The 12,368-nt window shown below is 57.3% G+C and overlaps 1 protein-coding gene across 1 annotated transcript; it reads right to left on the reverse strand.

Annotated features, from left to right (window-relative positions):
* Positions 1-219: 219 nt before the first annotated feature.
* On the reverse strand, positions 220-7,270 carry LOC103558867 (keratin, type II cuticular Hb5). The gene is made up of 9 exons (XM_008532099.2): positions 6,728-7,270; positions 5,185-5,393; positions 4,548-4,608; positions 4,293-4,388; positions 3,455-3,619; positions 3,066-3,191; positions 2,437-2,657; positions 1,652-1,683; positions 220-1,214 (listed from the first exon to the last, which is right to left on the reverse strand). Exons 1-9 carry the CDS (start codon positions 7,145-7,147, stop codon positions 1,021-1,023), a joined length of 1,524 nt encoding a protein of 507 aa, XP_008530321.2. The 5' UTR covers positions 7,148-7,270; the 3' UTR covers positions 220-1,020.
* Positions 7,271-12,368: the final 5,098 nt, after the last annotated feature.

Below are 12,368 nucleotides of genomic sequence, written 5' to 3' on the forward strand. Positions count from 1 at the left end.
ACGGGGGCAGCTGGGGCTGTAATCCAGGCCTGAGGGGACCGAGGAAGCTGAGCCGGAATCAGGCTACGGGAGTGGACAGGAAGAGGCAGGATCACTGGGGGGCTGAGGAAACACTGCATGGGGCTGGGAGGGACTGGCCAGCTGGAGATGGGGCAAGAGGGAGTTGAGCATGGGACACGCTGGAGGCGACGGAGACATTGTCGTTCGCAAGATCACATATCCTTGCATGGCAGCAGCATTTATTGAAACACAGATTGAGACAACCCAGAAGGCAAGGTACCCACAGACAGTCGTAACCAGAGGGAGACCCAGGAAGTGGCCTGACCTTCTCCATCCCACCCGCTCTGCACTGGACAGACCCCGCCCCTGCGCCGGCAGGGGGAGATCTGGAGCAACCACGGAGTTTTCTCTGAAATGTTTAAAGGTGCACTGAATAGCGAGAGCTGTCCAAAATCAAAAGGATTCCCCCCCATAATGGGCCCCTTAACTGGGAGGTCACATGAGGAATTTGGCTGGAACACGTTAGCCCAGAAGAAGGCAGTCCGTCAGAGAGACAAGCAAAACACGAAATAACCACCTGGCAAAAGCTTCCTGCAGAGATCTCCCCAGCCAGGAGAGGGCAGCTGCTGGAGGTGGGGTGGGGGGCTTCCTCTCTGTTTGGTTCTCAGGTGGTGGGAGACGCGGCTGGATAGTTGGGCTCATTCCTTGTCCAGGGGAAGGCCAAGCTTCCATGATGTCCAGGCACCCTGGGTGACTAGTAGTGTCCCAGAGAGCTTGATGGATAACACGAATTGGCCACAGGTATTCTGGAGTCAAATTGGACTTAAGCGAAAGGCAGGGAATGACTCTCTAACTGAAGCTGAGGAGAACTAGGAAGCAACGCCCTAAAATGAGGAGGGGACGGAGAGTGGCCCCAGGGTTTTTCCCTCTGTAGGAACATGTGGAAGATTCTGGAAGCAAGCACACATTTTCCATTCACACACCATCCCGAGCTTGGCAGATGCAGGCGACCCCGGGACTCTACGCAAAGCGGACCGACCGGCTGCTCCCGCAGCTGAAGCTGGAGGAGCGGGGCTGACAGGGGGCGCAGGCGTCGGGGGCCAGCACGCTGATGCTGCCCCCCGTGGCCGAGGGGCCAGACACAAGCTGCCGCCCCGGGGTGGTGCTGAACGTGAGACCCCCACAGGAGACTCCACCGCGGGAACTGCTGACGCCTGTGGGGAGAGAGGGGACAGGGAGGGGTGAGTGGCCTGCCGTGAACTCCCCAACCCCATAACAGGCCCTAAAGGGCTTCTGCACTGCAGGAGCTTCCTCCTCCTCAAAGGGGTTTAGCAGTTCATGACTCAGGCCCTGTTCCTCTCAGCATCTCAGCCCTTCCAGGGGACCGGGGCAAGACGCCAGGACCCCGGACCCAGAGGGGCAAAGCCACCTTGCCCCATTTCCACGGCCTGCAGCTCACACTGCCACCAGGGAAGGGCGCTCACCTCTGCTTTTCCTACCCCCCTTAAGGCTCCCCCATGAGGAGCCAGGGGAGGCTGAAAGGCCACCTCCCATTTGGGGAACATTCCAGGTTCAAAGGGTTAGGCTGTCGGGTTCAACTTTGCCCAGCGACAAAGCCATTTTTCTAGGGGGGTTTTGAGCGGATACTCACAGACATTCACGGAGCCCACACCTTCGCACAGCCTACGGGGAAAGAACACTCCGTTAGCCCCAGCCGCTGAGCAGTCATCCTTGAGGTGGATGGTGGCTCGGGGACAGAGGGCCCTCCTGTGTACAGATCCTACCCCTGAGTGGCAGGAAGGGCTCCCCAAAGTCCGTGTGAAATGCTCACTGTCTTTCTGTAACCATTCTCTGACCACGGAGACAAGGCCTTCTGGTTTTCGGCAGAGATGGGGGAGGTGATGAACTCCACCACCGCCTCCATTCTGAGTGGCCCTGCCCACTCTGGGTGGTTCCATTAGGCTCACAAACAGGAGAGCGGAGTGAAATGCTTGTGTGTGTGGAAGGGCTCCGTGCCAGTGAAGAGCTAGGTGTGCAGAGAGCACATTTCCTATAACACGTAAGGCTGCACGGCAGGCCGAGCTGCAGCCTTGTGTAGCAAGCTAGTCCAAGAGAACAGATTTCAGAGACAGGTGACATACATGCAGGGCTTGGCTCCTGCATTTAACTGTGTGGCTATGAGAAAGTCATTGAATGCTGAGCCCTCTTTCCTTGTCTTTGGTTAAAAAATGATACCCACCTCATTGGGTGGCAAGGATTAAAATGAGCACCTAGCATGGGTCTTGCATATAATAAGTATTCGATAAGTTCTTCTTCTTGAAGCTTGACCTGTACTAGCAGTGGTCAGCTATGTAGCTCACACTTGGGCTCAGGGAAATGCACTCCCAAGGACCAGTGCCTCTACCTTCCATACCCACAAGGTCCCCCTTAGCCCACCTGTGCTCCTCGCCCTCCAGCAGGCGCCTATAGGTGGCGATCTCGATGTCCAGGCCCAGCTTGGCGTTCATCACCTCCTGGTACTCCCTGAGCAGGCAGGCCATGTCCTGCTTGGCCTTCTGCAGGGCCTCCTCCAACCCGGCCAGCTTGCACTTGGCGTCGCTGAGGGCCGCCTCGCCCTGCTGCTCGGCCTCGGCCACAGCGGCCTCCAGCTTGGCCCGCTATGGGGGAGGAGATGTGAGGACAAGGGTGAGAGAGAGAAGGCCGGCTTGGCTCAGCTGAGCCGATGGAGCTGGGTCAGGGAGAGGGGTCCCAGAGAGAAGAGAAGGTGGGTTAGCTACCTGTGACCGGGTAGTTAATGGGACTGTGAACGTGGGGAAGGGCATGGGAGCACCATCTCTCCTTGGCGGTGGTCATGAGGGGGCCAAGGAGGGGACGTCAGTGATGCAGCTCATCGTGGCTTGAGTGCTGCGTGATGTGGTAGAGCCCCTGCCCTCGCTCTGGGTCCCTGCTTCCTCATGGGCACCCTGTGAGGCCTGATAGGGGCCAGGCCTTTGTCACCCTGGGGGCAAAGGGCCCTGCGCTGCCGTCTGCCTGTGCTGGGTGTTGGAGCCCTCCCTGTATGCTACCTGGCCCTTGGCATTCTCGATCTCGGCAGTCAGCCTCTGGATCAGGCGGTTCAGCTCGTTGATCTCCTCCTTGGTGCGGCGCAGGGTCTCCCCGTGCCGGACCACCGTGGCCTTCATTTCTTCGCACTGCGGGTAGGCAGAGAGGCTCCTGAGGCTCAGGATGGGACATCCCACCATTCAGGACATCAGAGATGATAGTGCAGGTTGTACAGTGCTCAGCCTGCATAATCATACCTGGCAGCCCTGCCCTGCCACCCAGACTGAGAGCTGTCTGCCTTTCTCTTACCATCCCTAAAGATCAAAATCTCCCGAAAAAAGAAGCCTTGCTAACATCCACCTCGCATCCCTCCCACTGCTGTGTCAGGAGGCAGCTGCTCCGTGCCACTCACCTTGCTGCGGTACCAGGACTCGGCCTCGGCCCGGCTGCGGTTGGCGATGTCGTCGTACTGAGCCTTGATTTCGGCCACAATGCAGTCCATGTTGAGGTCCCGGCTGTTGTCCATCTTGACGATGACCGAGGTGTCTGAGATGTGGGCTTGGAGGACGCGGATCTCCTGGGGGACCAACAGCCAGTGCAGTTGGTTCTGGTGCCCGCATTGGGCCATGTGTTCTAGGCCTGGGGACAAGGTCCACTCCCTGGAGGGGGCTCTGGTCAGGCATGTTACATGACCGCTGTCCACATGCTGCGCCCCCCACCATTCACACATGGGTACGTGATAAAACAATAAAGCTGGAGGGGACCCTAGAGGTCAGCTGGGGATGCCCCCGACTTAACAAATGGGAAAACTGCAGCCCTGTGTGTGAAAAGGCTTGACTCAGAGTCGCTCAGCAGAGGCCTGGGGTTTGAATGTCAGGACCAGTGATTTGTCTGTTAATTAAGAGCCCTCTCTAACTGGAAACCTACTCTGACCCCACCCCTATGTACACACTTTCCTATCTGTGTATAGACCGTTGTGTACGCAGACACACACCTGTAACCCGCAGAGGAACTCACGACAATGAGACCCAACACGCACTCCATGTCCTCAGACACGCATGCCAGGCTCTCCCTGGGCTCACACACACATGACAGCCACATAACATGCCCCTCTTGCATGTGTGTGCATGTTCTTCTCATGCTTACATCACCCATGGGGCGGACACGTGCACACACGCACCCTCGTCCATCTCCCCCAGGCCTCCCCTGTTCCCCTCCACCTGCCCTGGAGGGTTGATGGGGCCCCTCACCTCGTCATAGAGGCGCTTCAGGAAGCTGGACTCCTCCACCAGGGCCTCCACGTTGGCCTCCAGGTCTGACTTCCTCAGGTAGGCGCAGTCCACGTCCTGGTGGTGGCGGGGGGGGGAGGCGAAGAGGAGAGGGCGTGCGTATGGGAGGCGGCCCAGGGAGGGTGCCTCTGTGGTCCCTGGGGTGACCGGGCCCCCCCACTGGAGTTTGCACAGATGGGTCCCCCTCCCTCCCCGCTCCATGACCAGCCCCCTCACCTTCTTTAGAACCACGAACTCGTTCTCGGCTGTGGCTCTCAGAGCCACCTCCTCTTCATACCTGGGTATAGGAGAGAGGGGCCGGAGCTGAGGGCGGGGGCCTGGAGACCATCCCAGCTCCCCAGCAAGCTCTTCTGGAAGTCCAAAGGGATTAACTCCCTGCAAATGTCATCCTCTCCATGACCTGTTCTGTGCATTCTCATGGGCTAGCCCTCGTCCCAGCCTGGCTTATTCCACCCAGTCCTGCAGTCTCTGAGATGAGATCAAGGAATGCACGCTCCATCCCCCAAGCCTAAAATCATCCCTGCTTCCTAGATGCAAAGAGAGCTGGTGCCACAGGCAGGGAGAATGCAGAGCCTGTGTCGTAAAGGTGAGTGGAAGGAGCAGGGAAAAAAGATTGCTGTAGGACCACACTGGCATTCTTTTCCTCACTTCCCCTGAAGCTCTAAGACCCACCGGGCCTCCCAGAGGTAGAGTTGGAGCTGAAGAATCTGCAGAAACCTAAACCACTACTGGACATGTCCTCGGGTTCCAGGCAGCCCCTGTTGCCAGGCAGGAATCCTAAAGATGCTGCTTCCAGAGGGTCGTGGGCGGAGCCTTCCCGCTTCCCGGTGATCCCCTGGTTGTGTGCACTCACCTCTTCTTGTAGCCCTCCAGCACCTCCTGCACGTGGTTGAGCTCAGAGGCCAACCTCCCGCTGTCAGCCTCCACGCACTCAGCCTCCCGCCGCAGCGTCTCGATGTAGCCACTGAACAGCGGCTCCAGGTTGCTCTCGCAGCAGCGCTGGTTCTGGTAGAACTGCCACTTGGTCTCCAGCAGCTTGTTCTGCTGCTCCAGGAAGCGCACCTGCCATTCAGGGTGGAGGAAGAAGACTCAGGGGGAGTCGGCCAGGTGCCTGGTCCCCCGGAGCCCTCTCTGGCCTGATGCTCCCTGAACCGCCGGGACCAGCCAAGGACTGAACCGTGGGGTTGAGCGTTGGGACCCAAGGAGCCTGGGTACCAGCCCCTGGGGAGGCAGTGCAATATCTTTATCAGTATCTGTATCTGTATCTATCTCTTAATTTCATTCAATTCTCACAATCCTTTGGGGGGAGATATTATTCCCTCCATCGTACAGACTGGAAAACTGAGACCCAAAGTGTGAAATGACTAGCTCATTGTCATCCCATCAGCAGGTGATGGAGTCAGGATTTGCTGTCCTGTGGGTCCCCTCACCTGCCCACCACATACGTCTAAGTAGCTCATCTAAATTCTCTCAACTCCAATTTGTTATTTGACAAATGGAGATAATGATACCTACCCCACTGGGGCATTTCGAGGATTAACTAAGAGAAAGTGATGACAGGAAGGTCAGTCCTGCCATCCCCATCACCCCGGACCCCAGACCCCAGAGGCTGGTCCCATCTACTCTGCGGAGTGAGGCCGCACAGATGCAGGAGTGAAGGGAGCAGTGTAGGAGGCCTTATCGGGGGACAGGCTCGCAGCAGAGTGGTGTTTTTTCTGCATCACTGGGCCTCCTCCTGCCAGCCTGGCCACCTTGCCGTCCACATTCCCAGCCCCCTACCCATGAACGAGGCTGCCAAATCTGGATTCGTTAGTTGTCACACCTCCCCATCCACTACCGTTCTTGGAAAATAATACTAACAGCTAGCATTTATCGAGTGCTTACTGTGTGCCAGCACTTTTCCTGCATGAACCCACCAATCCCCACAACAAGCACAGCGGCCAGTTCCGTCAGCCAGACGAGTATCATGCTGGGGTCCCACATGCCAGGGCAGGGATGGGGGAGGCAACACGGTGCCAAGCGGCGCCCCCGACACTTCCTGAGCTGCCTAGGCCACAGGCCACGTACCTTTTATTCTTCCCATTAACTCCCACTCTTCCAGCACCCAGGGCCCAGGCCAGTTTTTCAGGAGCAGCTCTGATATTCCCGTGTTGTCTTCTCTCCGCACATACACACACACTTTAGACCACACACTCAATTTCTGGACTGCTGGGGGCCCTCAATACACTTTGCTGGAATTGGAGGATGAAAACCGGTCCTTCTGCCCTTATTGGTATGCATTTCCCTCTCTCTGCTGTCTGAAATGTGGCTGCCCTGCTGTCTCCGGGACAGATTGGGATCTTCCCCAGGGAGGGCAGGGCTGGGGCCCTCTCTGGACCATCCCGGGCCTCACTGACCTTGTCGATGAAGGCAGCGAACCTGTTGTTGAGGCTCTTGATCTGCTCCTTCTCCTCGTGCTTCACGCCCTGCGCGTTGGGGTCGATCTCCAGGTTGAGGGGCGCCAGGAGGCTCTCATTGACTGACACCGTGGTGATGCAGGGCGGGCTGGGTCCGCACACACCTCCGGAGCGGTATCCGAAGCTGCGGCCGCAGGAACCGGCCCGGAAGCCGCCCACAGCGATACGGGGTCCGCAGGAGCCCAGGTTAGAGAGGCTGCGGCTACTGAAGCCCGTCAGCCCCCGGTAGCAGGACACCCCCCGGTAAGGGGCGGCGCTGATGCAGCAACGGCTGCCAGTTTTGGGGGCCACAGCCGAGCAGGAGCTGAAGGTCCGGGTGACACCACATCCTGAGCTGATCCTGTAGGAACGGCAGGACATCTTGTGTGTCTGAGCAGAGGTGAGCACAGCGGGCGATGGTGAGGGCTGCGGGGTGCACGGCTTAGGATCCTTCTGGCCTCTCTGATCCTCCCTGGTCCTTTTATTGGTGGGGAGAGCTGGGGTTGGCTGCATAAAAGGAGTGAAAAGCCATTTTATGTTGTTTATGGGCTTGGGGAGTTTGCCAGCAACTCCCCAAGGACTCGTCTTAAAGGTGAGCTCAGCGGCGACTCCGGGACTCCGTAAAGGTATTGAGGATGTTATTAGGGACACTGTGCGTTTGCACTTTTCATCTTCAAAGCTCGTTTACATACATTAAGTAATTAATTTTCTCGCAATCGCCTTGTGAGAGGGCCTCAACCCACACCTGGAGACGGGTTTGAACTCCACAACAGTCTGAAGGGGCTGGGTTTGGGGCAGAGGCTGGGGCCACCATCTCTGGAGAAGTTCGAGGGTCCCAAGTCGGGTGAGACCACGAGAGGTCGTTACCTCTGACGTCCTGGCTCCGTGCAGGACACATTCTCAAGTAATTGTGTTTCAGGGGCCGATGCATCGGGTTAGTCCGGACTGCCCCAGGCGGCATCGCCTGGACGGTGGTTCAGGTCCAGAGGGGCCCTTTTGACCAAGCTCCCTGCACGACAGGGGGAAGGAGCACATGGCCTCTTAGAACTTTCTGGATTCCAGCCCAAAAGCCCTTTGTTTCTCACCCACCAAAACTGCAAGCCACTCAACTCTCGGTGGCCACAATGACAGCCACTTGTGGGTAATGGGAGACCTCCCCCTAGGCACTGTCTTCCACTGGCCAAAAGGATGAGAGAACCCAATCCTGGGATAACCGGGCTGCTGTGAACTTGCTCTGGGCACCTTCCCTTGGCTCTTGAAGAAGAAACAGGTCCTGTAAGGATTCCTTCCTTCCAAGACCACCAGCCAGAGGAGGTACTCATCCTGTTCGCCAGCCCCAGGACTACCACCCCTGAGGAATGTTCAGAGATGGGGGTGGAAGGTGGCTTTTCTCTTCTGAAGACACTGATTTCTGGCTCCCTGGGGCTCTGGGATTCTGGTTCTTTCTAAGTCCCTGCTTCCCTGTGTGTCCTGGGGCCACTTATTAGGATAATGATTGCTATTCTTTTACTGTTCATTAAGCACAGACCTGGGGGCTGTAGTCTCTGACCAGGCCCCAGAGGTGTTAGAAACTTCAGGAAGGAGAGAGATGAGCTTCCTCCTAGAGTGATCACCCCTCGAGGGAGGCTCCCAGAACCAAACGCTGCCACCGCCGGGCCTCCATTTCCTGAGTCGTCCCTTCCATCCTGGCTCTGCCCTTGTCTCTACCGCCGGGCCCACCACAGGGCTTCGCCCAGCACAGGCTGACGGGTTTCTACCTCCACACCCCACGCCTGTTCTTCCGAGTAGGACGGAGAGCCTTGGGCGGCTGGCGGGGGAGGAGCAGCTAGCCTCACCAGCTGGCCCCAAATGATCTTCGGATCATGGTCATCCCTGCGGAAGCAGCTGAGACGTAGCACGCGGGCAGCGGAACCAAAGTTGGAAGACCCAGTTCAAGTGCCAGGTTGGATCCTTCTTAGCAATGTGGCTTTGGGGAAGTTCTTAATCTCCCTGAGCTTCCATCTCTGTGGCTGTAATGTGAGATTCATCCTTACCTTCCAGGGTTGTTTGGAGGCTCAAGTGGATAATACACAAGAATGTGCTTTGGGGACCAGAAAACTCTGAATAAAGGAAAGGGACTCTTTGTTTCCTATCAGAAACACCCCACCGGCCCCTGCACCCCTCAGCCGGCAGAGTGGGCCTGTTCCTCGCCCCATCTCTGTTCTTCGCCTCCTCCGCACATTTATGACTTCTTTACCCTTTCAAGGCTGCTTTTAATGTTTTCTTTAACCTGAGTTCACTAGTATAAGGATTTGGGGGGAATCTGGGGGTGGAGAGGGGAGGCTGCGTTGGGGAGCACAGGGGATGGTTGGCCAGCCCGCACCCCTCGGCAGAGGCTCTGCTGGCCTGGGTCCAGGGCTGCATTCCGGTGCCTTGGACGGTGAGCTCATTGACTGACAGTTGTGTAGACCTGGAACTGGTGCGATGTGGGCCAAGAGGGATTTAGGCCTTTTGAATGTAGAGGGGGTGGCAAGAGTGGGAGGTGGAGGATGGGTGGGCCCACCTTCTTCTCAACTCCTACAAGCCTCTGCTTCCTTCAGCTTGTTGAAGAGGATGGAAGCACACCCAGTTCTGCCCCTCTTTGGGAACAGGAGGGAGTGGAAGCCTTTTCCTGTAGAATGGCTCCTGTGTCAGCTGCTTCCTCCTGTCCCCAACACACACACACACATGCACACACACCCCTTCCCGTCCTCCACCCTGAGTTGAGCCTGGGAACTGAGGATGAGCAAGTGGATCCAGGGGACTCAAGAGACCTGGGAGAAACCCCACTGCTTTCAGAAATAAGATGCCCATCCGGGACCAGCAGAACTATCCAGGACAAGGGTGTGAGCACCTGGGCAGGTGTGTGGAGAGTGAGGATGGGCCCAGCCCGCACAGGGAGGTACTCATGGGCGCTGGGTGAAGTCTGTGCCTCTGCAGATGCAGCTGGGCCCAGGGCTGGTGGGTGAGCTCAGGATGGCTGTCCGGATGGTGCTTGGATTGGAGGGGCCGGCTGGAGAGGGAGGTCGAGTGCTCATGGGCTGTTCCCAGGTCGACCAGGGCAAGTGAGAACCTCACAGACCAGGCCAGTCTGGCACAGCTCCCTGGAGGGTCTGGGTACACCCAGGGAATCTGAGCCTTTGCAGTCTGGTCTGCCCAAGGGAGGGACACAGAACCCGTAGCCCCATGCCTGTCTCTACCCATCACCCAAGCACTCTGCCCCCTGGGACCACATCATTGTCCAGGTGCTGGCACTGGCCCTGGACCTCTCTGCTCTGGCCTCCTCCTCATTTACTGCCCTCCTGTGCCCGATGGCTTCCCTGAACGCTTCTCTCTCCCCCAAGTCTTCTCCTTGGTCACACTTTTGTCTGGAATGTCCCAGAACAACACGCCACCTCTCCCAAGAAGGCTTTTGAACTAGTCAGAGGGAGGCTGTGATTTCTCCTCCTCCCTCTCTGAGTGGGCAGCTCATAAAATGCCATTTCCAGGGCTCCCCAAAGAACTCCAATTATTCCCTTCCACACACCCTTGTCCTGGCGCTGTCATTTGCCACCGCCTTCGCTCCTGTCCCCTGCTGCCTCCACACCTTTTGAAGGCCACACCCAGTGTCGGGAATGTCCACTCAAGAACCCATGTCCATATTGTAATTTAAAATGCTCCCCAGAGGTCACTTCTTCCAGGAAGCCTTCAAGAGTTAATTGGGTGAGAAAGGTTCTTTGCCCCATCCTGGTGCCCCAGCGACTTCCACTCCATCCGACTCTGCTCCTTTCCTGGAGTCCATCTCCTGGGGTTTCCCCAGAGGCCACATCACTCACTCATGCCCACCCACGATGGTCCGTCCCCCTCCTGCATGTGAAGCTGAATGCTGGTTGGGGCCATGCTTGCTCTTCCTCACGCCAGCGGCTCACGACCTCCCTTCACTTCTGCCCTCTCTCCTGTGCTTGACTCCCCTGCCTCTAGGAAGGCTGTCAGGATTTGTCCCCAGAGAAGGAAGCGCTGACCCCTTCCCGCCCTGCCCTGTCTGTCCGTCTGTCTGAGCACTGCCTGCCGGCCCTCGCAGTTTTGTGTTTGCATCTGCCTGGGCTCCCGTGGACGTTCTTGCTGTCTTTGCTGGTGGCTGGTTCTCAAGAGTTGAGCTTGAGGGGTTCCCCACGGACAAGGCTTGTCCTGAGCACGGCCTTGGTTGCTGCCCACACAGCTCATTCAAGTCGGGCATCGCCCATCATCTCTGCTGGTCTTCCCCACACTTTATTACGTATCCAAGTCGATGCCACTCCCCGGTGCTAGGACACAGCTCTTGAAGGGTCTTCTAGCCCTGTGATGTTTTCTTTGGCTTTTTTCAAACTTGGGCATGACTCAGACCCCATGTGAGAGGAGGGAGGTCTGAGCCGCAGGGAGGAGCTGGATGGACCCTGGATCCTCCCCAGCAACTCTGGGGCCGTGCCCCTCATCTGTTGGCAAGGCCGCTCCCCCGGCTGCCCAATCCTCCCTCTCACGGGCTTCCCCACCAGGAGCTCCAAGAAACTGCAGTGTCCTCCCGAACCGTGTCCACACACCTTCCTGCAGGTGGAGGTCCCTGGTGGCTCTGCTGTTTCCCATGGCCACTCTGGTCAGAGCAGATGCTCAGTAAACACAGAGCCTCTAATTTCAGAATTCGACCGTATTAATGGTTTTGAAATTTTTTTTCTAGCACCATTTCCCTAACTCTTAGGAGGAAAACAGCTATCTAAAGCTGATTGTGGGTGCTATCAGCTAACTGATGCGGAGTAGGAGTGGTCATTTGAACCAGACCCCTGTGGCCCAGTGCCGGGCAGATACACAGGGCCTCTGTGCGAGTCCCGTCTCCCAGATGACTCAGCAGCAGGCTTCCCAGCACTGCTCAGGATGGCATGGCCAAGGAGTTCCTTCGAGGTCTTGCTTCTGGGGCACAGAGCTGTATAGACACAGTTATAAAAACAGATGAGAGTGACATGCTGGTCCCCTGCTTGCCCTGGCCCCTCTGCTCCATTCTCAACACAGTGGAGGGATCCCCTTAGAACCAGATTGTCTCACTCTTCTGCTCAAATGCCCGCGGATTCCCCATGTCACTCAGAGTACAAGATGAAGTCCTAGGGATGGCCGACAGGGCCCTGCACTGCCTGTCCCTGCTGTCACCTCTCTCACCTCATCTCCTTGCTCTCGCCAGCCATGTTGGCCTCCTGCTGCTCTGCAGACACACCTGGCACACTCCTGCCTCAGGGCCTTTGCACTGCCCGTCTCCTCTGTCCAGAATGCTCTTCCCTCACCACATGGCTTGCTCCTTGGCCAGTGGGGCTTCTGCTCAAGTAACTCCTCTCAAAGAGCCTCTTGCTCTGCCCTCCCCGCCCCCAGGGCGTTCTCCATCCAGCTCCCCTTGCTCTATTTCTTTTTTCCATAGCACTTAACACCTACTAACACACTCTACAACTGATTGATTGATTCTACTTATTGATTATTCTCAGTCTCTCCTCTCATCCCAAAACCAACTCCGTGGGAGCAGGGACTTGGTGTTTTGCTCGTTGATGGTTCCCCACACCTAGAACAGTGCTGGGACTGTGGTGAGTGC

Source organism: Equus przewalskii, chromosome 5 (assembly GCF_037783145.1).
Source record: "Equus przewalskii isolate Varuska chromosome 5, EquPr2, whole genome shotgun sequence".
NCBI classification, from domain to species: Eukaryota; Metazoa; Chordata; class Mammalia; order Perissodactyla; family Equidae; genus Equus; species Equus przewalskii.